Source organism: Uloborus diversus, chromosome 7 (assembly GCF_026930045.1).
Source record: "Uloborus diversus isolate 005 chromosome 7, Udiv.v.3.1, whole genome shotgun sequence".
In the NCBI taxonomy this organism is placed as follows: Eukaryota; Metazoa; Arthropoda; class Arachnida; order Araneae; family Uloboridae; genus Uloborus; species Uloborus diversus.
Genome location: NC_072737.1, coordinates 51,441,928 through 51,468,044, shown reverse-complemented (window position 1 = coordinate 51,468,044; position 26,117 = coordinate 51,441,928). Strand labels below are relative to the sequence as shown.

Genomic DNA, 26,117 nt, shown 5'->3' with positions numbered 1-26,117 from the left:
GCAACCAATGGGACCTTTTTCACAAATCGGGAGCCCCAAGTCAAAATGGTTTCTTAGAGATTTTTTTTTTTTCAATTTTTAAAAGTTTACTGTTGCTATGCACTTCCGTGGAACCTAAACCAGCTGAGCTTCTTCAAAAGTATTTTATATGCTTTGTAATATGCAAGCATATAAACAGCAAAGATAAAAAATTTTATAAAAATCTGAAAACCTTGGAGTCAAACTATGTTTTCTTTTGGTAAATTTACTTGACATGAAGGATCGATTGAAATGATGTTAATAAACAATGAAATTGCTGAAATACTAAATAAAATGAGTCAAGTTAGGGTAACTTATAACAAAAAAATTGTTTAGAAAGTAAGTACTAAACTTTCTAAACAATTGAAATATTTGAAATATTTTCAGGATGCAAAAGGATTGAAATTACAAACAAGACACGCAATTATTGGCCATGAACATATTTCAATGTTAGCATGTTTCCAAAACATACATTTAAGGCAGAAATTACAGTGGATGAAGATCGATTGGGAAAAAAAAAGGGGGGGTAACAAAAAAGGGTAGAAAAATCAAAATCTTTTCAGATTTAGAATATAAAATTTCTGCAGTAACTGTAGATTTTCTACAAATATCTTTCAACTCAAGATAGAATTTTACAAATTCTGCAGATTTCTTAAATTTCAAAGTAAATCTAAAGTTCCTGCAAATGACTTATTGAATTCAACCTTTTAAGCGAGCTTTCTGCCAAATTATCGTAATTTGCGGGAATTTTTGATTTTCTTCTAATTAAAAAAAAATCTGAAGAATTCTATCTTGAGTTAGAAGTTGATCTTGTAGAAAATCTGCATTTTTTGCAGATTTTCTTCAGAAATTTCACAGAAATCTATAGAATTTCTGCAGAAAAACTATCTGAGTTCTCTCACATTTGAACAGAATTGCTCTGTAGCTCAGGCATTTTTACTGCGATGTATGTACTAAATTTAGTAATATTCTGCTTTGGGGGATACAGCCAAAGGTCAAATGTCAAAGATACACAAAAAAGTAATTAAAAATACCCCTATTGGCTTGCTTCATTTAACACGTGAAACTACCCCAGAAGAGGAAATAATTTTAGCTTAGTACATCGGTTGTCAAATCTTTGAAGAAAAATTGCCTAAATGCTGTGTAGGTTGAATGCAGGTAGTAGTGGGACACATGAAACTGGATCAATTGACTGACCAATTGAAACCAGAAATAAAAGCTTTCTTCCACTACAGAGTTTCATTAACACATGGACATTATTTTTTATGATTCCACTTGGCAATCAAATACTCACAAATTTAAGCATGTTCCAGTCAAATACATAATCATATGTAAATCCCTGACGATGAAATAGATTTCTTAGTAGCTGCCGTAAATATGAGTAGTCCGGTTTCTCGTCAAACCGCAAGGATCTGCAGTAATTTAAGTATGTGGCGAATTCCGCTAAAAGAAAAATCACAAGCTTAAAAAATTGGCACAATTAAGTAAAAAGAAGTTACATTGAATAAAACAAAACAGTAGCTAAAACCAAATTTTAAATAAATAACTATAATGAAACAAATTGTTTTGACTTCTACCATACATTACACAAAAGGATTTCAAATTGAGATGTGCATCTAATAAAAAATAATTAACAGTATTAAAAGGATTATTATTAATTACCATTTATAAAAATAATGTAAAAGAGCTTACATGCAATCCGTTCAGTTCCAAAGGTGTAATTCACAAATTTAATTCAAAAGTACATTTGTGTACAACAATGAAAATCAAGTAAAGAGAGCTATATTGTTCATTAAAGATATAAATATTGTACTTTTTTCATAAATTAATATATACAGTAAAATCCCTCTAATGCGGATACTAATGGGACAAACTTTACTGTCTGCAATAGAGGGGTGTCCGCAGGACAGGGGTTTAATAATGTTATTTGCCTTGGAATCGGAGAATTAAAAACTGTCCGCATAAGAGGGGTGTCCATTAGGAGGGGTTTCACTGTATATGTATATATATTTATACATATACTAGCAGTTCCCGCACAGCGATGCCTGTGCTAAAAATTTAATGGAAGTCCGTTGAATAAATAAAAATGACGCCTCCTCCCCCTCCCCCTATCATGTAAAGTGATCATTTTTCTTTGTATAAAATGTGTACACACCTTTTCAAAGAAAAAAAAAAAAACCTATTAAAGTTTCTTTGGAATTTAAAACTTTTCATCAAGTTATTAAAATAGATTTACAGTTGCTTTAAAACTCTATTTAGCGAGTGAAGCGGTTTTTACAGCAATTTAAAATACTTCGCCAAATAAACAAAAAAAGACATCAAATAATATCTTTCAAATGTAAAAATAGTTCCGCAACTCTGTTTATCGCCAAACTCGCCCAGCAACCACGCTCTCATAATCCATCCGTCTAACAAAAAAAAAAAAAATCCATTGGAGCATTTAAAAATTATCGTCAGAAAAAAGAAGAAAATGTCGTACATTTCACTCGGATAAAAACAAATCAAAAGTTTTTCTTCCAAAACAAATCGCCAAAACGATGAATTACATTTACGGCTGCTTTAAAGCAATAATCCTAGACTGAACTGCTCAGCGCCTGACGCGCCAAGCGACCACCATAGATCTTTAAAACGGATAGATAGGCCTTTCTCCTACAGCGCAGCGTATTTCGCCCGGAGAAAGTGGGGTCATCATAATTCTTCCGAGAATCACGTGATCAAGGGACATCGTGTCTCCCTCTTCTCGGTCAGCAGTGATATACAATGCGAAGCGTCGTTAAAAGTCCAGGATTGTCTGAAGATTTTCATTATACTTATGTGAGAAATCTCTATATGTGTGAATGTAGATGCCGAGTATTATATTACATCACTAAAAACAAACGATGGAAAATTAGTTATAGTATGTCCGCGAAAAACTGGATTTTTAGGTTTTTCTAATTTCTATGAAAAGTGTGCTGTGAACATATGAAAAGTATATAGGTGCCCGAATTCCAGTTCTAAACTGCATAATGACTTATAAGCAGACTTAGATAAAATGAAAAGCTTTCTGCGAACACAAATCCTAACTGGAAAATTTTCTGCAAATAATTATTTTGCCTAGCTCACCCTTGAATAAAAAATTAAATTTATATTCAAATATATGAAAGACAAAAAAAAGTGCTTAAAATCATTTTTTTTTTACAATAACATATAGTTTATTCAGTAAATTACGCCCTATAGCCAGGGCTAAAGCAAATACATTAAATATACCACCAGCTCAGTCATTTCCAGCTGAGGACTGCAGTTTCGTGCTTATTAGCACTCATCGGCACAGCATAGGAAAGTTACTGAGCGGGAGATGGAAAACCTCTTAAGGAAGCCAAGAGTGCCAAACAAACTGGTAGCTAATACAGTAGAAGACCGTTATAACGCCGACCTGTATAACGCAATTCTCTATAAAACGCACAACATTTCAGATGTAAACAATAGGTTTTAAAGTTTAAAAAATCCCTCTGTTTTGCTTTGCAAAAATTAAAATGGTTAGCCAAATTAAATTTTGAAAGTTTTTAATCTTTCCATCTTATTTCAAAGCTTTTAAATTGAAAATGAGTACTCATAGTAAACAGAAAATACCAGATGGCTCTTAAAAATGCAGCTGTTATACAAACCATGAAGGTAGCAGAAGTGCAGGATTTTGATTGTGAAACATATTTATTTGTGAATAACTAATTGTAATATGGGTGCTTTAATACTCATTGCAGATAAAACTCATACTGAAGTGCTAATATATAGATATATTCTGAAAATTAGTTTCAAAATTTGTAAAATGATCTATATAATGCAAAAACCTGTATAACGCAAAAGCTCTGGTCCCAAGGTGTGCTTTATAACGGTCTTCTACTGTATAGAATTAGTGCAGATCAGACGAGTGACCGAAGCAATGGTTCGGTTCAACTCGAAGATTGCAGGCAAGGCATGGTATATACCAACCGAACCATTGCTTCGGTCACTCGTCTGGTCTGCACTAATTCTATATTAGCTACCAGTTTGTTTGGCACTCTTGGCTTCCTTAAGAGGTTTTCCATCTCCAGCTCAGTCACTTTCCTATGCCGGGCCGATGAGTGCTAATAAGCACGAAACTGCAGTCTTCGGCTGGAAATGACTGAGCTGGCGGTGTATTTCAAACATATAGTTTGCTTATTTTTCACCACCTGAAGTAAACTGCCAAAACCATTTTTTTCTAATTTAAATTATTTTTTTTTTAAATTAACACGTTAGCAGTTTGAAAAAAAATTTCTGCAGAGCCAAAAATTTTCTGCGAACGCCGTTCGCGCGTTCGTTTATATTATGCAAGACTGCTTATAAGCTTACTCAGGATCACCTTGAAACTTTTTTCAGTGCAATCAGGTTATGAGGGGATTCAACAATAATTGTCGGACAATTTCGAAGTGCGAAAAAAAGATTATTCATTCATACGGAAATTTAAAGAGTCCAGTTCTTCAAAGTGCCTGATTTTGACAACCTTCAGATGCTAGGATTAAATTTGAAGCGTAACAAAAATGCTTTGAAAGAAAGCCTTTTCTTCCGATTCCTTTGACGACGATTTAGAAAATTCAGAAATCATCTCAATTAACATGACGCAGTTAATGATGTTTCTGACTACGATGGATTTTTTGTCCGGCAAGTGCACTCTGTTGTGAACTGCGACGACTGCAACACAGTCTTAACTACAAGAAATCAAAAAATAGACCTAATAAAATTTAAGAATTTTGAGACACATTCATGTATGATAACTTATTGCAAGATTGCAGCCATTGAAATATGTACATTTGTGAAGAACAACTGAGCGAGAGTGTGAAAAAGTTTTGGGAGTAAAACACAAAAATATAATGTTACTCATGAGACCACAAGAGTTATGAGAAAAATTTCGAATTCAGTTTTTCTAAGTTTAAATAAGCATATGTTGGAAACAGAAGCAGCAGATTTTCTCGTTAAAAAGTTTATAAAATTAATCGTTACTAAATATTTAAGCGCTAGAATTCAAAGCAGTCAATTCAAACAATGAAAATAATTCACAAAGACCAATAAGTAGGAAAGTAACAAAATTAATATTGTTAAGGGACAATAATCACTAGTTTTCTTCACCCTCGAGTTTAAATTGTCAAAATTATCATATTCTGTGGACGAAAAAAAAAGAAAAATTGGGGAGGGGGCGGTAGTCAAATGACCATTCATGTAGTTTATAATTGCAAATGAATTTATTTTCCGAGTACTTAAAAAAAAAGAAAACACTGAAGTTGTTTAAAAATTAGGAACAAACTAAAGTTATTGGTTTGGCTAGTATAGTGTTGGTGCGAAACGCATACGAATATTAGAATATTACTTAATTGAGTTGATATTCGATACTATTTACATTTGTATTTCTAATTGGTTTATGGTTTTAGATAGGGTTTTATGTTAAATTGTTGCACTGGCTTCAAAAGTTGTGGGAAAAAGCACGCATGGAAACTATTTATCGGTATTTCAAAAATTTGATTGAAATAAAAGAAAATTTATAAGGTCAATTTTTGTTTAAGATTTTTGAAGACGTCTATTTTTACTCAGTATTTAAAGCACTTGAAAAACTGCTTAAATAGCTTGTACGCCTGCTTCAAAAGTTATGATGGGAAAATATCTAATGAACCATTCCATGAAAAAGCTGTCATTTTGTCCCGCATTTCATTAAAAAGTAATAACTTGAAAAGGTAACAAAGAACATTTTTTGCAAAAGTACAACAAATACATTTGCGATATCTTAATGAAAAAAAAATAGTTACCTTTTTTAATTATTACTTTTAGTGAATAAGCATTTAACCCATGGGTTAAATGCTTTAATTTCCCTTAATTGTGCAAATGATCGCGGCGCAAAGTAATTCTCTTCGAGAAGGGAAACAGTTTCTTATGAGGGGTGTCCCTTGATCACGTGATGTCCAACGGGGGATGTTGACGCGCGCTCTGAGGAGAAAAGTGGGGAGAAGGCACATCTATTCTATTTTAAGATCTATGGCGACCACGCTACTGGAACATAGCCCTTTTGCAAGTGAAGCGGATGTTTTTTCTTTGGCAAAGAAAAATGTAAACTATATCACTCATTATGCCTCATTCATTATGCGCTGGGAGTCTTCGTGGCTTTGTGGTAGAAACTTCGCTTCAAAAGCCTTAAACGTGGGTTCGATAACCTCGGATGCCTTGAGTGGTGTATTTCCTTTCTTTACGCTGAAAATCTTTCTCATAATGTCTTATGTGTGAATAAATAAAAAAAAATTCAAAATCTCGAGGCAATGACCCTCAATCCTTCCATGATTATTAACTATGGACATGTAAACAACTACAGTAGTGTCATATAAGTTAAAAGCAACAATTTTCAACTTAATTAAAAAGCATTCCATCAAAACCCATAAATTTGAATTTGTCAACTTAGTGCATGAAAAATTATTTAAATTAAGTTTCTTATTGTTACTTCTCTATCACGAAAGTATTGGTCAGTTAAAAGATTGAATTGTTACACAATTTCTCAAAAATATCGTTTTGTTCTAAGAAGTTCAAAAACTTGGTTCAGAAAAGTGTCATTTTATCACGAAGCGGAAAATAGCATAAACATTGAGGAAAAAGGAGTAGATTTTTTTTTCTCGGTCTCGTTTTTCATATTTTAACAACGAAGTGCAGAGAATAAAAAAAGTCAGCTGAAATGAAAATTTCACTGTAATCGCTTAAACCTTTAAAAAACAAAACTGTCTTTCTGTTACACATGGAATTGCTCTGAACTAAAAGGCATTATTTTCTCTATTGTAATTAAAATAGCAGGGCTGTAGACATTACCAAACGCTGTGGATAGCTGTAAAATTAAATCCCAACAAAACATAAATGTGAAAAGGAGCCAAGTTCGATCAAAATGAGGCCCTGGGTAGCCGGTGTCACCGATAAAATAGTTCAGATCTGAACGGGTACCAAGTTTCATAGCTGTTCCTCATAGAAGTTGGACTGTCCCATGTTTTTCAATTCATTCAGAAAACATTTTTTTATTTTCTTTGATTCCAGATTTTAAATTTGCGGCAAGTTTTAGTCGTCAATAAACAATTTCCAAAACATTTTACTGCTCCAATTATACAGTAACTTGCCAAGTTTAAATCTGGGATCAAAGAAAGTAAAAAATTGTTTTCAAATGAATGAATATTGAAGAACACGGGGCAGTCCAATTTCCATGAGGAACTGCTGTGGAACCGATTGTTATCCGTTGAGATCAGAATCTTGTCGGTGACACCGTCTACCCAGAACCTCATTTCGATCGAACTTGGCTACTGTTCACATTGATATTTTGTTTGGATATCATTAAGTTTTGAAAGCTAAATCATAGTAATGTTCTTCCTTAAGAGCGTACAAATACAACTTCCATCCCCCCTGCTTTTACGATGCACTGGTTTCTTTTCATTAGTAATTTCGAAGATATTTCGATAACTGGGGGTTTGGCGCTATCGTCAATTATGTGCTAATTGTTTTGTTTTGTCACTATCAGCAAGGCCATGGTTGAAGTACATTAGCCCTTGGTCTTTGGCGTCCACAAATTAGGCGACAATTGGGAAAATAGCTAAGACTCCTAGTTTTCAAACTCTTCCCAATTTCTACATTGCATGGGGGAATTATCATAACGTAGATCGTAAAATATGCAGAATTGGCAAAAACATTTCCCCATCGCTTATAATTCCGTGGCGCCAAGTTTGTGGCCCTTTAAGAAATTAAAATGAAGCGAAGCTAAAAGACGTAACCATGGTAATGCAAAACAAAACATCAGTAATTTTAATAGAGATTAGATTTATTCGAACTTTATTTTTAACGGCTCGTAACTTTTTTTCCTTTGGAGATAGGTTATTTAATCGACCGTAAGTGGAGATATTTCTGGAGTAAAAAATGTCGCTTTTTCGAACGGTGTCAAAAAGAAAAGTAGGACAATTCCTTCACTTTTTATTGATAGATTTAATGAAGAAAGTATTGCCAAAATTTCAGCTAAGCCTAAAAGAGTTCGAGATAAAAACGCAAATTGTTCCTGTCGTAATGAAGTTAGAGCATTGGAACAAATTGATAATAGAACGCGGAAAATTCTACCCTTTTCAACGATATAAAATATTAATATGTGCAAGTAATTTTTCACCCCTTTAATAGCCAATAATAGATAATTCACGTGAAATTTGGGCCTAAATTTAAATAAAAAAAGAACTGTCTATCGGATTTTTTTCGAATTATAGCCTATGTTACTCAGTAAGAAAGCACCTTTCATTTAGTGAAAGAATTTTTTAAATAGGTGCAGTGGTTCCAGAGATCACTTCGAACATATAAACACACAAAAATCCGCCCTCTCTTTATAATATTAGTAAAGATATACCAAAAGTTTGACAGACAAGGCAAGTTTAACTTAATACTCGAGACAATTTTTCATTGCACTTTAATCAATTAGCATTCACGTTCCTCATAACAGCATTCCAGATAATCTGAGAATTCCAAATATGATCCTGCATCTGGTACAAGAATTTTGAAATGGGAAAATGAGAACAGAAGCAATGAGAGCTTGAGATTTGAAATAGAAGAATAAGAGTTTTGATGCAATTTCAAAAATGTTCTCTTGGTCAATTATCCGTGGTTTCAACTATCAGTTCGCCTTTTATTTAAATTTAATTCAAATCTTTATACTTTGCTAAATACCTAAAAAGGCAAAATGTCATAGTTATTCCACTAAAAAAGATTGTATAATTTACGGTCAAAAGAATTCCTTCAAAAGTGTATCTCCCTTAAAATGCAGTATTTCTAAACAGATGCATTTTAAAAATTCTACGTAATGGAAAAACATATCATTTCCAAATGAGTTCAAATATTGTCTTTTGAAAAATATTTCAGCCTGAAAAATTCTGTGATACCACTAAAAAAGTAAAAATCATATTCATGTCATTCAAGAAGCGTCGTTTTAAATTTATCAAATCCTCTCATCAGAATACATTATCAGTTTAAGAAATAAATTACTTACAAGGGAATGTTCTGCAGAGTTCCTCAATGGGCGTAGACATTTTTTTCTCACTGATTCTCTCGTACTTTTGCCTCTTTGTAGCTGCTCGTAGCCCTTGCCAAGGCAAGCTGCCACGGTTGAAGTACATTAATACATAACCTAAAGATTCTAAGTCATCTCTCCGACTTTGCTCTGCAAGAAAAAGTAATTTCATTTATTTAGTAAAAATTAAGGGGAAAATGCACTTCTTTAAAGGTTTTCATTTGAAAAAAAAAAAAAAACACTAGCCAAAGTTTCATTTAAAATTAAAGTTTAATAAAGGAAGTTATTAATTTAGCTACTTTGTAACATAGTTATGTAGAACAAGCTTTATGCTGGCAGTAGTGTCATACCAAGTCTATACTCAGTGTTAAGCCAATTCACTGTATATTCGACTAAATAGGATTATATGGAACATAAGAATTCACACAAAAAAACTTAACTCTTGTATTAATATAAAATTTAGCTATGCATTCTTAATTCCTATTACTACCTATACACACGATTCAAAAATTTTTACTACAAACAATTTTTTTTTTCATGACTGTCAAAATTTTAATTTTAGGTTTAGCTATGATAAAAATATATAAATTTCATTTTGATCAATTGCAATTTTCTCCCATATATTAGAAAAATAGTTTTACTAGATAGGGTAAAATTTTTGACTTAACTTTAAAGGGTCCTTAGTTAAATTTAAAATTGAATTTCATTTAAAAAATGATTACATGCTCAAGATCCACACTAATTTTCCAAAGAGCTGCTTAAAATACATCATTATTCACATACATTATTTGAAATGATTTCCTTTGCATGGACTGTAACAGGGTATCTTCAGAATTTAAAAGGTAATGTCATATCTCTTTGGTACCGTTTATGAATATTAGTGTTTTTATAGGATATATTTTTCGAGCACAATATCATTTACAAAACATACAAGATTTTGAGATGAAATAATTTCCAAATATACAAAAATTAAAACTTATGTAAACAAATTAAGGTAAGAAAACAAAATCTTCCCGTTTACAAAATGAAATGACTGTTTCATTACACTTGAAGTATAATAAGGATAATAAATACAACCTGCGGACATTGATTAAAGTACAGATTCCAGTTTTCAAATACAAAAAAGAAAATAAAGTAATAATTTTAAGAAAAAAATTTAAAAACAATTAAGTTTGAGATGTCTTTTAGGAGAGTGGAAAATGATATAAAAATTTGGAAACCATTAGTTTAATTATGAAACATTCTCATCAAAGAATCAATTTTTTGAAAAATACAAGTTCGAACATACATACGTTTGTAGGTCCATATGCATGTGTGGACAGGCCAAAAAAACTAGCCAATGTGCATTCGAGGCCGAATAAAACGGAAATTTCAGGTACAAGAACACACAATTACAAAAAAAAAAGCTGAAAAAATATTGGAATTAGAACTTGTCTATCTAAATGATATACCTTTTAGAGAATTCATGTTACAGGGAACTAAAATTATTTGTAGCTTGTGGTATGAAAAGCGTTTATACTTACATATCCTCAACCAGTTTGAAATGAATAAAAGATGACCATTCGATATTCTTAAATGTAGAAACACTAATTCTAAGAAACTCAAAAATCATGCAAACACACACAGAGAGAGAGAAAAACAACTAAAAAAGCACTTAAAATTTTTGCTTTTGCATTTGGTCACTCAGCTTGTGTGACCTAAAACCAGTCATAACTTTTCAAATAACCAAATTTTCAGTTTGATTAAAATAGAAGTTTTAAAATAAGTAATAAAATAATTCTAACAGTTAGGCCATTTCTAAGCAACTTACCTTGAATCTCTTCTATTCTTGTTGTAGGTATTTTGTCACAAATGAATTTGCGTATGATAATACCAATACATATTCAATACCAATAAAAAATAACCAAAACAAGTACTTTTTTTCTCTCAAAGAAAGAGTATTAACAATTTTCATTTCCCATACATATCATAAAACCTTTGATAAAAACAAAATCTAACCACAATAGAAAAAATATTGAAAATTAAACGTTTCAAAGCTGGAACCAGAAAAAGAAGAATATGTTCTTCAGCAACAATCCCGATAGGAATATCAAATCAGAAAAAAAAGGGGCAATTATGCGATTGCTTGAACATGCTACAAATTTTGGCGAGAAATGCGAAGCAAACTTCTTTGCAGAGAAACTCTCCAAAATCAAAATGAGTATTTGGCAACCCTGCCAATGCACAAAACCAGGAAAATGTGCAATTATTGAAATAACTACCAATCAAACTGAAACATGAACGACTAGTTGTAATGAGCATATCAAAAATACATTATCAGTTCAAAAAAAAAAAAAAAAAAAACAGGAACAGGGAGAGCTTTAAAAAATAATAAATAAATATTAATTTTGAAACAGGAAAAAAAAAGAATCATAACATTCAAGTATGAGCAGTCTCCCCTAGTGATTCATTGAAATATTAAATTTCATCAAAAGAAATAAACTTGGCTTTGGAATTAATGAGAGAAAGATCATTGAGAAAAGGAAAGGGAAAGGCAGATATTTAAGGACTTGCTTCAAAAAAAAAAAAATAAATAAATAAATAAATAAAAAATAAAGCAAATTGTCAAAATAACTAAGAATTTTTGCTCAAAATTAAGCACTTTAAAGTGCCATTTGTAACAGGTCACTCAAATGAGGTACAGTGAAATCCTGTTACAACGAACTTCAAGGGACTGCAAATTTTGTTCGTTGTAGCGAGAATTTTGTTGTAATGGAATTCAAGCTATGTATTGGAAATTAAATCAGGACTGAAAATTTATTTCGTTGAAACAGAAATTTCGTTGCATTGGTATTCATTGTAATGGAATTTCACTGTAAAAAGCACTTTTAAGGACTTGTATGAAGCCTGGTTTGTTATCCTGTATTTACAATCAATTTATTTACTAAAAAGGTGATATAAGAACCAGCATCAAATATTTTAAGAACATCTAATTAATAACATAGCTTCTTTTTTTTTTTTTTTTTTTTTTTGCTCACCTTTTTTTTTCTGATACCAGCCATTTTAGTGTAATAAGTAATTTTTTAGTGAATATTATGATTTTCAAATAGTTTTACTACTACGCACACATGAAGGATTATGATTGCAAGTTGCAGTTAAACATAGCAATAGGATTTGAACATGAAAGAAATTGCTTTACATGTTTATAAAAATAAAGTTAATAAGGAGTTAGAGTAAAAAAGTTTCAGATATATTATCAGAAGAATTTCAAAAAATTTAACTACAACAACTCTTTAGTTTGTTTACATTGGGCATTGTTAACATTCTGTTAACATTGCAGATAATTGACCTTCATAGATTAGAGTAATCCTACTGTACATATTACAAAAAAAAAAAACATTTTTTTCCTTTAAAAAGTTAAGATTAATTTCAAATCACATAGGAAATTTCATGACATTTTGGTTTCGTTTGATTTGGGTGCTAAACCAAAGTGAAAACAGAAAAAACCCCACCAAAAAACCTCACGACCAAACAGCACGACCTTGAGGATCACGGGTTTGGACAAACTTCTAGATATAGGTCCCTTTCCACTAGATATGAGCCCGAGTAAAGTAGTTTGACTGCATAGGCCCTAGTTTGGCTGAAATTAGGGTCCTAAGTTTCTAGTCTGGTCCTAAGAAATGCAATGGCGTTTCCATTTGAAGGTCAGACTATGGCACAACGTCCGTTCTCCCACCGCATTTGGCCTCATTTGTTAGTAAGAGTGGATGGGGAAAACACCTATTTAATAATGTGGGCGATATTTAAGTAACTTATAAAGTCGAAAAAATCTTGTATTTTTTTTTTATGTGTCATGTGCAATAAATCAGAGCTTTTTCTTTTTCTTATCATTGTGGAATATCTTTCATAGCAGACGATAAATATTCAGTTAAAGTGTTTTTTTTTTTTTTTTGTTAGAAAACAATAAATACTTTTTACTAGCAAACGATTAATATTAAAATGAAAATAATTAGTTTCATTTGTAAACGATAAATATCCTGTTACCATGTTATTTTGGCATTCAAGTTTTTGAAATTAATAGTAGTGCCAATTTAAATTGGAGGACCACTTATTATAAACTAGTATACAACATAATTAATTCAAAGGTAAATGCATTCTAATGGCTCATACTGCAGTACAATAGCAGAAAAACAGGTAAAAATGGTAATTTTAAAGGAAACTTCATTGCATTTTTGGATCCAAATTATCTACTTTGGACCCCCGTTGAAGTGAAACTAGAGCCTATGCAGTCAAACCGCTTTACCTGAATTCATACCTCGTAGGAATGGACCTATATCTAGAATTTTGTCCGAATCCATGACCCTGAAGGTCGTGCCGTTTGGTAGTCAGCTTTTAATTTATATCATGACAAGCACTGGTTTTATTTCAATGCAAAGTCTGAATGAACAGCAATTTGTTATTTCTTTGTATGACTTTTGAAGTTTGAGACTTTAGCAGACAAAAGTGCTTTTTGGGCAGTTCCGTAAATGCCAATAATTGATTAATAAAAATGAATCACTGGATAATTTTTAGCAATTTCTAATTCGTATTAAGAATTGTATTAGTAAATTTTAAACACTCTTGATCATTTTAAAGCATTTGATTGCACGAAAGACATTGAAATATTTCTTTTTTAACTACAAAGCATAAAATAAAACATTTCACGAACAGTCTGTGTCAACATATTATCATAGTAGTAAATTTTAGTAATTAAATTAAAATGCTAAAATATTTTGAAACATGACTACTTTACACTTAGCCAACCAGTTACAATAAGACATATAAAACTATAAAATTTCTCTAATTCTTAACCAAGATCCAACACTTTTCATTGATGATACATTTTTCAGGAAACAGTTAAGTTGAAACATTAATTAATCACTTGCATTCATTATTTAACCCCACTAACAGGAGCTACTTTGAAATCTGTATATTTAAAAATTTACCTTACAAAGGCCATGTAAAGATGGCTTACTTGATAAACTAAAAATAAATTTTTCATAAGTAGATGCATTTAAGCAAATGCTCAAAAAACCATGGCCATATCTGAAGTTATATTAAAAATTTCCTAAAAAAGAAAAAAAAATTGGGAAAAAAAATATTACTTCAGTTTCATACTGATTTTAAACCTTATTCGCAACTCCAATAAACTATAGGGGGCGCTGCAGCCAGTCTAATGGCGGATGAAAAAGGTAAAACAAAAAAATGCAGTAACTCATAACTTGCTTTAACGCTTAGTGAATGACAGTAATTTTTCATTGTGTTTGTGGGAAGCTTTCTTTTCCATTCTTTTGAAATTACATTACATCATAAACTGTCTGAAGCCCGTAGTTTAGCCCAAAGAAAACACATGGAATGGAATGTTTTACCTTTTTCTTCAGTATTGTTAATCAACGTAAGGTAACATATTCGAGCTCTGGAGTTGCGAATAATATTTTATGCTTGAGTCAATGAAAAAAATTTAAAAAAAAAAAAAAAACCCTGATCACCCTCATCTATTACTTACTCGAATATTTATAAAACAAAATTTTCTTCTAAAGATTAATAAAAAATTTCTACATCTTATAACTATTTAGACAGCATATAATTGCTTTTTTTTTTTACTCCAAAAAAATATTTGGTTCAAGAATAAAAATTCAAGAAAGATACACATTTTGAAAGCTTTTTTTATGCATAATGATTATTTGGAAATTTTAATAAATATGAAAAAATATAAAATAGTAAGAATCAAATAGAATTAAATGTTAGATTGTTTTTCATTTATACAACCTTAGTAAGATTGTTTTCAAACAACTAAAAAGTTTATATAAAAATACATAAGGAAAAAAGTTTGAAACAGTGTATCAGAACTTTAAACAAACTTCAACAAACACAAAACAAAGTTATTACAAGTTACTAACAATTAAGGTCTGAAATTAAAATAAATGAAATTCTCAAAATTACATACCAATTCCTAAATGTGTGTTGATGCTAGCATATCTTGCAGTGCCAGTGAGATTTTTGTTTTCCCTATAGGCAATATGCTGATGTGTACGAGAATCACGATATTTTTTTGCAAGTCCAAAGTCTATTATGTACACTAAATTGCCTTTCTTGCCAAGTCCCATTAAAAAATTGTCAGGTTTAATATCTCTATGAATGAAGTTTTTGCTATGGATGTAATCTATTCTAGTTATCTAAAAATGAAAAGAAAAATGCATAAGAACACTTAATTATTACAATGTCAAAATCAAATATCTATTAAAACTTTTTCTATCATAGAAAGTTTTGAAAAAATAAATTAAAAAATAATTGTAGGTAAGTATCTTCAAAATTTTAAGAAAACTTTAGTTAATTTTCATCAAACAAGATAAAGTATAATTAAAAGTAAGCAGTTCTCTCAAAATTTTAATTCTTTGATTATTTAAAGAAACTTATCGTAGAACAGGGCAAAAGGAATTTCAAAATTCCAATTTTAATTTATCTGCTTTGAAAACTATCTGCTGTTATTTGCTAAAAAGAGGTAGGAATTAATTTAGGCACTTTTTATTCAACGTAACTTAACAACGTCTGTCCAGGATTTTTTACAGGGTTTGTTTTCTGTGGAAAATTAAATAATTTTGTGAAAAATTAATTTTGTAGAAAACCAATTCTGCAAAAAAAATTGTAAAAACGAAAGAAAATTTAAAATTTTGAGATGGCGCAAACTGCATCATTTACACTTAAAGTTGAGTGTTTTCCCTCTTTTCTGTTGAGAATATCATTTTTGAATGTTTTTTGAGTATTGGGGGGGGGGGGGCATCGCTCTCTGGGAGATGGGCACCCCTCAATTATCAATATTTATTTACCATTCTACATTATGTTAAATTTTCTAGAAATGTTATATATACAGTATTTAAAATAATTGTTACAAAGAAATTCAGGCAGAGAGGTTCAGCATTTAACTTTTTAACCCAAGACAATGTTAAAGAGTACAGAATTTCGTTTAAAACTTATAAACTCCATGATTTTTTTCAAAAATTAAAAAATATTTTATTTGTTTACCTTTTAACAAAGCGTACTAAACATCAAAAATTTGAAAAATCAAATTCCTATAGCGGATGCAAAGAGATTGCAATCCTCAAAGTGAAGGCATCAAAAGTATAAAAATGGGTTGTAAAATAAATATTTTTGATAAAACTACTTTAGAATTGCATTTTAGAGACCAATGGTAAACATATCATTAATATCTGGACACATTTGAAGCAAAATAAATAAAATATAAAATAAACCATTTTTTTTTTTTTTTTGTCGTGTCCATGGACAATTAAATGGCTCTGTGTGTCTTCAAGACCGCGCCCGCTAGCTGCAACGCATCTGTGCTGTAGAGGACCTCTCGAAGTTCTGAAGCCAGTGGCACCATACCCAGCTGCAGAACATGTGGGATAAGGGCCGGGCACTCAAGAATGTGATCCGGAGTCAGTTGGGCATCGGTGCAGTTCTTGCAGGGGATATAAGTTCTCGTTTTGTCGGGAAGAATTTTCATCCCTTTATAGTGGTTTGTTCTTAATCTTGCAATTGTAGATGTTAGGATTCTGGGGCAATCAAAGTCGGTGATGAGGGGCTTCTTAAAGTTATGTGGCAGAAGTCTATGTTTTGCGACAGCATTTGAGTCTGCTAGCGTGATGGTGGTGCAAAATAAACCATTGATTCAGCATTTTAATTTGCGACTCATAAAAGAAAATGGAATCCCACATTAAAAACTTGAAATAAGCTCTTTTACAGAAATGAAGAGACTTTTCATTTATTCGCATCCTAATAAAGCGAAGTTAGCTTGAAAAAAGAATAAAATATGATTCTCGTATCGGATGTAAAAGATTGCGTTTTCCAAAATGTAGGCAACTAAAGAAAAATCAACCCAGTAACTAAAAGAGTTTAATAAAAGTGAATTATCCTTTTTAGCATGGAAAAATCAAACTCTTATAAACTTTCTCCCAAAATAAGTTAAACATGACACCTAGTGGCGATAAGTTTGAAGTTGGTAACCCTATTTGAAGCGATCACATTCCCCCCCCCCCCCCCACGCCTACTATCCTTTGCAATTCTAAGTTCACTTTGCTGTATATTATTGTTTATTAAATCATGAGAGAGGGGAGAAAACTGCTTATGACATCTATTCAGAGAAGGTTGATGCTTTTTCAGAAGTTTACAGAAGTTTACAACAACATAGCAAACAAGCAAAATTATAAACCTAAATGACTTTCAGCTGTTAATTTCTTTCAAAGAAATCAACAACAAGCATTATATTTATCAGTAGTTATTTATCGCTTGCAGGTGCATCACAAAAGTGCTGATATTTTTTTTCTTATGCAAGATTAGCAGATTTTGTATAAATTGATCCTTCTAATTTAACTTTAAAAAAGGTTTCAAACATTATCTTGTACGGAAATATATTTACTTTGATTTGAGATTTGCTTTTTCAATAAACAATTTGTGAAAGGTCGTTTTGTTTATCGGAATTTTGTGAAGGGCCTGTTTTGGTTGATCAATCCGGATTTTGTGAACGGTCCGTTTTGGTTGATCAGATTTTGTGAAGGGTCCGTTAACGGACCCAAATTTCCTCTGGCCAGACCCCTGTATAATGAACTAATTATAGTACCAGAATTTGCACCTTCGTTGCTCTAACCTTAATGCTATCTTTGATAAAGCCTAAAGCGCAGAGGTCGCATTGACACCATGTCTGTTTCCATCCTACTGGTTTTTTGTTTTTCTATTTTTTTTTAAATTTTCCTGAGAAAACTGTCTAGAAGTGTTTTACTGTTACACTATTTACAAAAAAAAAAAAAAAGATTTTACTAAATGAACGCAAATGAAAAAAACCGCTCTGATGCACCATATGTTTGTGGACAATGGTTAGTTACATACCCTTGATTCAAACATCCGTCAGTTTTTCAATGTTAAAGTTGCATTTAGTTTTGTCTTTGAAAATTTGATTCATTAAAGTGGCTGATTCCATAAACCACTGTTTCAAATATCTGGCGCTCACTGTATTACTAAGTAGACAGACATATATCACAAGCGTACGCTAAATCAAAATGAATATGTTACAAGATCTAATCCATACATAAAATGCATACTTACTAATTGATCCGCTAATAATAAAACAGTCTTTAAGCTAAATTTTCTATTGCAAAAATTAAAAAGGTCTTCCAAACTTGGTCCCAGGAGTTCCATAACCATGACATTGTAGTCCCCTTCAGAACCACACCATTTGATAGTGGGTATTCCAACTGAAATTACAAAAATTAAACTTTTTAATTTCACTCAAGTTCTTCCAAATAGAAGACTTAATTGATTTGATTAGCAAGGGGAACATGCAAACTTTTACTGTTTTACAAAAAAAAACTTTAGGGGATATGGTTGGCCAGTGAAAAACTCTTGAAAACATGAGCAAAATTGAAAAGAAATTAAATAAATTGTAACAAGAAGTTAATTTTCTTTTACTATGTTATAAATTCAGATTAAAAAAAAGATCAAGGTTCATAAAATTCTTAAGTTTGGGAAGGACAGATTAAAAGGCAAATGTTGACAATGAAGTAGAGACAGTGAGATTTGTGTTTTTTTAACTAGGTTTGAAAATGATTGAACCAGTTAAAGCTGCAACTATGCAATTAATTTACCATAATAAAAACTATATAGGCGAAAATGTGTTACAGAAGAACAGAGGACTTAATTGTACAGAATGTGTACATGAGAGAACAGGGAGAGAATACTTAACGGAAACATTGGAAACAAAGCCAATGGAGGAAACTTCCAATCATTCAGTGCAGGCATGTCCGGATCTATAAATTTTGGGTCCCCCTGCAAAAAACCAGCAGGACCCCTAACTGCCTACTGGATTTCTATGCCACAAAGGGCCGTGGACCCTTTTAGATGCTCCCCACCCCCACCCCCAGGTCTGCACCTGCAGGTACGTAGATCCGGCCTTAAGTGCAGGTTGTTGGGCACAACAGATTTACTGTACTTCAATGGGGAGTTGGGGCACATTGGTATGCTTTTCTAATTTCAATATTTTATCTCATCAAAAATTAAATACTTGTGATTTAAAACATTTTTTAAAATGCTCAGTACTTTTTTCATACAAATGTTTTAACTCAAATTTTTGAAGTGGACCAACTTGAGTTGGTCCGCATTGCAAAAGCAACTTTTGTTAAAAATTTGAATGATTTACTTCCCAATATTGTCACTAACTTATGTTCTTTTGTGTTTAGAATGAAAACACATAAAGTTTAAAGATCAGTCATATTAATTAAACCAAACATTAAATTAGCTAATTTGTGCTATTTTTGAGCCAAAACCATCTCTATTTTCTCGAGAATCAGCACAACTTGTTACTTCAACTTTATTGTTACTGTTACCATAAAATTGCTTTTCTGATGTTTCTAAAAGTTTTCATTATTGATGGGTTTTTTAAAACTGGACTAATGTACCCCAGGTTCTGAATCTGAAAAAATGCTGCTATAATTTTTTTCTTTACCACAAAAAATAACAAAACTACAAATAATTATGAACTTAAAAAGTTTAATTTAAGAGGGGAATTCAATTTATTACTACATTCAAGAAAACATCAAAAAATAAATAATTTCAGAGTAACTTTGATTTTTCTATTTCCAACCTCCCTGCACATTTTAATAGTTTTATTCTGCAGACATAAAAAATTGAGTATCAATAATTATAAAAAAATGATTTAAAATGAATTATTAAATTGATTCAAAGTTATCCTGCCATTTAAGATCACTTTGAATCATGGAAGAAATGTTATAAAAACTAAATTTTAATAAAAAAAGTGCAACTTGGAACCAAAACATTGCAAATTGGAACTGTTTAAAAGTTCATTTTTATTTCACAGGTTCAAGATATTTATATAGTTTGTGATATTGCATAAAATATTGCAATGCAGGATGAGAGATTTGTATTAAATCAAGATTAAAGAGTGACCTCTAAAAGAAAGTTAATTTGAAATTATTGGATGATACAATGAGCAGTGGTGTTCCCATAGGGTTATACAGTGGAGCATCAAAAATCCGCCACCCTGAAATCCGCCAACATCCAAAATCCGCATTGATTTTCCCAAAACTTAATTTTGCCAGAAAATCATTTTTGCGATTGTAAAACTGCTATTTTTTCGAGCAATAATCCGCCGCTATCGAATTTCGTACCGTCAAGCTCTAAATCACTGGATAAATAAATGATCCAATGAATTCAATGGTTTCCCCAATAATCCCTTTGAGGAGACAGCAGAGGAGCTACTTATGTATTCCAAACCTGTGTGCAATCAAGATCTGTGGGACAAAGAGAGAGTCCTGGAGTGGCTGGATAATCCAGATGAGCAGAAAACTCAGTATCAACTTAGTGATAGTGAAATTGTTCTACAGCCCTCAGAGGAAAGTGAAGGAGAGGCAGAATCTAAAAAAATTCTAATCTCGGAGGGTGTGCAGGTAGGAGAACACTACTTGGAATTTTTAAAACAAGATATTGTGTCGGAGCAAGAACTCCTAATGCTGTACAACATACAAAAAAGACTTAAGCTTAAACTATCAAAAAATATGAAACAAGCTACAATTTCTGAAATGTTTTCAAAATGTAAATAGCTAATGATTTGTAAACTTGTATAAAATAATGTAAATAACTATGTAACTATTATATTTTTATTCCTTGTTGTTTTTATTTTTCCAATTTAAAGGTACAACTCCCACCTATTTCCTTAGTGACCTGAAATCCGCAAAATCAAAAATCTGCACAACCACTTCTCCCAATTTGTGTGGATTTTTGATGCTCCACTGTACTTCATATATGTCATACACTCTCAAACATTTTTTGGACATATAGCATAGACCCTCAAGCTTCAAAAAATGTCATATTATGACACATTATATATATGATCGCATACACATTGTTCGCCATGGATTACTGGGAGTATACTTTCAGAAAAATTGACGAGAACATCACTGACAATGAGCTTTGCATTGTTGCCAACTTGATTTATAAAATAAAAATTAAAAAACAAATAAAGCTCATTATTTGGACCATGGCCCCACTAGATGGCATTGACGCTTTCAGGCCTTGACAATTTATGACTTTCTTGTGTTAAACTGATGCAACTATGATCTGCCATGCATCTAGCTATCAATGTCAAATTTTCAAAATTTGTTTATTTTTGATTGGACGTCGCCCATTCTGACTGCAAGGGGCACTGAATGGAACCCTGCATCCACCAATCAATGGCAACGTAATGGTAAACAGGGGTTCCCAATATAGTGCCCTCTTTGCTGCCATGAGTTTCAGCGATTGTCACGGCCTATAAGCGTTTTAAGCGTAATTTATTGGGGCCATGTTCGGAAATTAACAAAGCTTTGGCCATCCGTCAAAGACTCGAACGAGGGTTTGGTGCTATGGTCAAAGCTTCCTTAAAAACGTTGCAGAATGTGCAAACTGTGCAAGTTACTTACATGGTCCCTAGCTGTGTAGATTTTGGAGTTGACCGTTGATAAAAATTACATGATTCAAATAATTTTAGATCAATAATAGCCGCCCAGTGGTTTGTTGAAACAGCTCAACACTAAACAACAGTCAAAACTTTATTCAGTTATGTTAAAACTAAGATTATGCAATAAATCAGCATATTTTCAAGTTTTTGAAATATGTCACTTCTGCTGTCAGGGTGCGATATGTACCGGAATGAACAAAAGGCAAGAGCACAAATAGAGTTAGTTACATTATAAGCAAGGTTTTACAAAATCCAATTTGTCAAAAAATTCCTTAAGATACTTTTAGTAGTTTCTCAAAACAGCATAATATAAAAAAACATACGTTGAATTAAAGTTAAATGATCTCCATTTTGAACTGTATTTTTCATTTGGAGGCGCAAATTGCTGTGTAGAATTAATTCAAATAGGCCTAACATTTTAGCCATAATGAAATTGTTATTTTTGCAACTTGTATAGCCATATAGCAACCATTTTGTAGATAATTGACAAAGAAACTACCATATTTTTCTCATAAGTTTGTTAAAAATTATTCTACATCATAACTGTTCTTATTTATTAAGGAATTAAGAGAGACTAGCACAAAGCACTAGTGAATTAATTCCTAGAAGGGTCATATCACGGTATTTTTGACATTTATGTAGAGTCGGTAACATGATCTTTTTTTGCCATAACTTTTTAATTTACTGCTTGTTTAGCATATTATTTTACTTTGAGCTTTTCCTATCAACACACCCAACTCATATTCAAATAATTTTCAACCAAACAGTAAATGAAAAAGTTATGGCAAAAAAAGGTCACGTTACAGACTCTACATACATGTCAAAAATACCGTGAAATCACCCAGAAATAGTAAGGAAAGTGGGAAACAAACTAAGACTAGGAGGTTCTTAAACAATAATAAGATATAACAATTCAGTAAAGGGACAGCTTAGAGTGAGAAAATAAGTTTACTAATTGATGGGCCTACAACATGCGGCCCATCATTTCTCATATTTCAAGGAACAAAGGAAACATATCACCACAAATTAAAAAAGAAAAACCACACCCATTTGACGTAGATTAATTGATTTCTCAAAGTCGGGGGAGGGGGCAATCAACCCTCCTGACTCTTGAATGATGGGCCTGATATCAAGAAATTGCCATACATTATGCTTCAATGTTGAATCTCTTTGTTCCTACAGAATCTATGCAAAAATATGAGTAAGCACACAGGTTAAGGTGCTTCACTTAAGCACCTGCAATTGATGTAACGGGAATTCACCTGGACATTTGTCATTTTGACAAGAGAATAAAACTAAAAATGCTTCAATAAAGGGAAAATCATTAGCAGAGTTAACACAACCAGTTAAAACTAATTCATACATATCCCGTGTACTATCAAAACAATAGATAACTCAGTGTGAAAATACAACTTCATAAGGCCTAATCATAACAAAGCTAATACCTAAGTAAAATATAAGTATTAATGTCATGAGAATCAGTAATCAATGATCAACCTACCTCCACCTTGCATCATTTTATAAAATTTACTTTCTATGCATAGTTGTGGATGCTTAGTTTTGATGCATTCTAATTTAATAGCAACTTCTTCTCCTGTGGTAATGTTCGTACCTTAAAAAAAAACAGGAAAATATTTCTCATTAACAGCAAAATTTAAAAAGTGCAAATAAAAATCTACAAAAGAATTCCATTTTATTTAAAAATACCCCATGAAAATTTTGTTACAGGAATAAGAATCAAATGAAATTGTATTTGTAATATAACTTTAGATATTATGGTATATTTTTGTTCAGATAATTCCTAATTATAATAATTTTAGTGTTTCTAGAAATATTTATTTCAAAAAAGACACCTACGCAGTAATTGGATCTACCATCCCATAAAAACGCACGACGTTAACAAAAGACTGGAAAATGACAATGGTAAACATTTTACGAGGATTACAAACTGTTACAGATTTATTAGAAAAAAATTGTCAAATATATATGTATAGGGGTATAGTACACTACGATAATAAGATATGTATGGTTTTGTACTGAAATTGGGTCATTTGAATAACATTATATCTTCAATTTCTTAGTCATACATAAAAAACAAGTACTTCCAGTCTCGTTTATTGTAAACATCCGCATTAATTAATTATTGCACAACATTCAGCACAAGGAACTCCCCATTTATTAAGTTTTTCATATAATAATAACTAGGAAAGTTAGAAAAATATGGAGCCAAGTTGGACATTCCTTGTAAAAATGTTTTGTTGAGTATAACTTGCAGCACTCACCCAAATATATATCGCCAAAAGATCCGCTTCCTATTTTGCGACCAAGACGGTATTTATTTCCTACGCGTAACTCCATTGTTTCTGATGAACAAGTGGGTTTCACGAAAACAAATGCACTCGTGAAAAAAGTATGAGCTATTGTAAAATTACACTCAATATCCAGGGTGGGCAGTGTTCGCCATCTTGGAATTCGATAGACCAAACGACAACAATGAAAGATTGTCAGCTTCCGCTATTTTTTCCTGTAACTGTGACATTTATCTTCAGGAAAAGAAGCACTTATATATTTTCATTTAACTTTTAAAGAGAAAAGTAGTATTTTTTTGAGTGAATATAGTTATGTTTTTATAAGGATTAATTGGATTTTAAATTACATTGACGGTCAACATTACAGCAGTTCTACTGCGCGTGCGCATTAGCTGCTGCAGTTACCCGGATAAAATAAGAAATGAAACATTTTTCACTAGTTGATAACTTATCATACATATTTTAATAGGCCTTGTTGACCTCAGTTTTTATTATTTTGTTGAAAACAATCGAAATACTGTCCTAAGATATGAGTCATAAAATAGCCCCCCTTTTTTAACAATCTATCAAAATCCCATTCTACCATACTACAAATGGTGAAAGCTAATACTTTTCATGTATTTAAAACATAGACATTCATATTTAAATAAATTTATAAGCCCAAAAGAAAGACTAGGCTTCAAGTACAAAATATTCAGCTAGTAACTATGCAACGGTTGCGTTCGACGAGCTCGACCGAGAGCAACCGGTTATTTAATCACGTGACAGCTAATGATCACGTGCTCCAATCAACCAATCAACTGCTTAGATTGGTAACCGCCGTGTTAACCGGTTGATCATAGAACGATTCGGTTAGTTACCAGTTACTTACCGGTCGACCAGTGAGTTTCGTCGAACGCAACCAACGTAACATTTTCCTCAAATATTGCATACAGATCGAATGATGCTTAACTTTATTCGACATTCTTCACTTTTGTTTCTTTAACCACTTTTTGCTTCTTTTTAATCGAAATAATTATGAAATTAATATTATTTTTAAAAAATTTAATTTAGAATGCATATTTAGGGATGGCAATACTCTTTTCATTGATTTGTTTACATTCCGTCTATCCTACATCCTACTTTCGTTCTTCCAACCCAAATGCACTGTGTTACTGGATTGTAAAAAGTTTTAATTCAATCAAGGCAGACTTTATTGAAAAAGCTACTGTTGAACGAGACCCATAAGGAAATGGAATACATGCTTTCCACATTTTGATTGCTGATTAGTTTTCGAATGCAAGACAAATCGATTTTGTTTTGAAATGTACTGTCATGATGTGTTTTGACTTCTGACTTATTCTATTTAACCAGCAGTAAAAGTTCTCAAAAGCCATGGATCCATCTCATGATTTTCTTGCCCAATATAAAGCTATTACTTCAAAATTAAAGAAGTAATGATTTCTATTTTTTCAGTTATTTTCATTGCTTATTTCAATGTGTATGTTTTTTTTTTGTTTTTTTTTTTTTTTTCTGCTTTACATATGAGTTTTTAGATAAGTATTTGATGATTTGTCGAATCAGTTTCACTTTAAAAAATCATTGTATCATGTTTTAGACCTTAAAATTGTTAAAAAAAACTTTTGGTCCAAATTTATGCTTAAAACAACGGGGAATTTTTTTCACTTTATAATCCATCAGGGGCACCTTGAAAGTATTAATTAGACTGAACAAACTTACCATGAATTACACTCAAGCTGTTTTCAAATCTTCATTTAAAGAGAACGGCAGATTTTAGGTCAACCTGTAGGTGGCACAAAACTAAATTCAGCCCTGGTATCAGTATCAATAGCAATTTTTTTTTTTTTTGATTGATGCCCATTGTTGAACATAATAATTTAGTAAGGTGCAGGGCTGCCGAGAGTCAAGCCTGTCCTCTTGTCAGTTTGGTCCTCCCATATGGTATCTAAAACTTATACTACTTTGATTCTGTGTGGAACCCTGTCAAGGGTTCCAAACTAGGCTGATATGGTCTTGCATCAGTCCTGGTAAAATGTCTTGTTTGATGTTGAGAAAAAACTTAGTTAACAAACTTAAATTCAAGGGCGATTGTCCATGTCTTAAGGTCACACCAGCAATTCTTCACTGGCAATTTTTAGGAATTGAAGTTCCAAAAACACAATTGTAGGCCATCTTTGATGATATATGGGTAGGATCAGGGTTCAGAACTTTCTCCTGG

The 26,117-nt window shown here is 31.8% G+C and overlaps 2 protein-coding genes across 2 annotated transcripts in view; one reads left to right on the top strand and one right to left on the bottom strand.

The window, feature by feature from the left end:
- Positions 1-24,213, bottom strand: part of LOC129227017 (casein kinase I-like) — a 30,726-nt gene extending 6,513 nt beyond the window's left edge. Inside the window, exons 1-6 of the mRNA XM_054861648.1 lie at positions 23,873-24,213; positions 23,092-23,202; positions 18,185-18,333; positions 15,033-15,261; positions 9,047-9,217; positions 1,313-1,461 (exon numbers count right to left, since the gene is read on the bottom strand). Of these exons, the coding sequence (XP_054717623.1) occupies positions 1,313-1,461; positions 9,047-9,217; positions 15,033-15,261; positions 18,185-18,333; positions 23,092-23,202; positions 23,873-23,948 (885 nt within the window). The 5' untranslated portion in view covers positions 23,949-24,213. The remainder of the gene's footprint in view (positions 1-1,312; positions 1,462-9,046; positions 9,218-15,032; positions 15,262-18,184; positions 18,334-23,091; positions 23,203-23,872) is intronic.
- A 777-nt stretch (positions 24,214-24,990) lies between these two features.
- Positions 24,991-26,117, top strand: part of LOC129225907 (40-kDa huntingtin-associated protein-like) — a 45,464-nt gene continuing 44,337 nt past the window's right edge. The window contains exon 1 of the mRNA XM_054860440.1: positions 24,991-25,332. Within this exon, the coding sequence (XP_054716415.1) occupies positions 25,274-25,332 (59 nt within the window). The 5' untranslated portion in view covers positions 24,991-25,273. The remainder of the gene's footprint in view (positions 25,333-26,117) is intronic.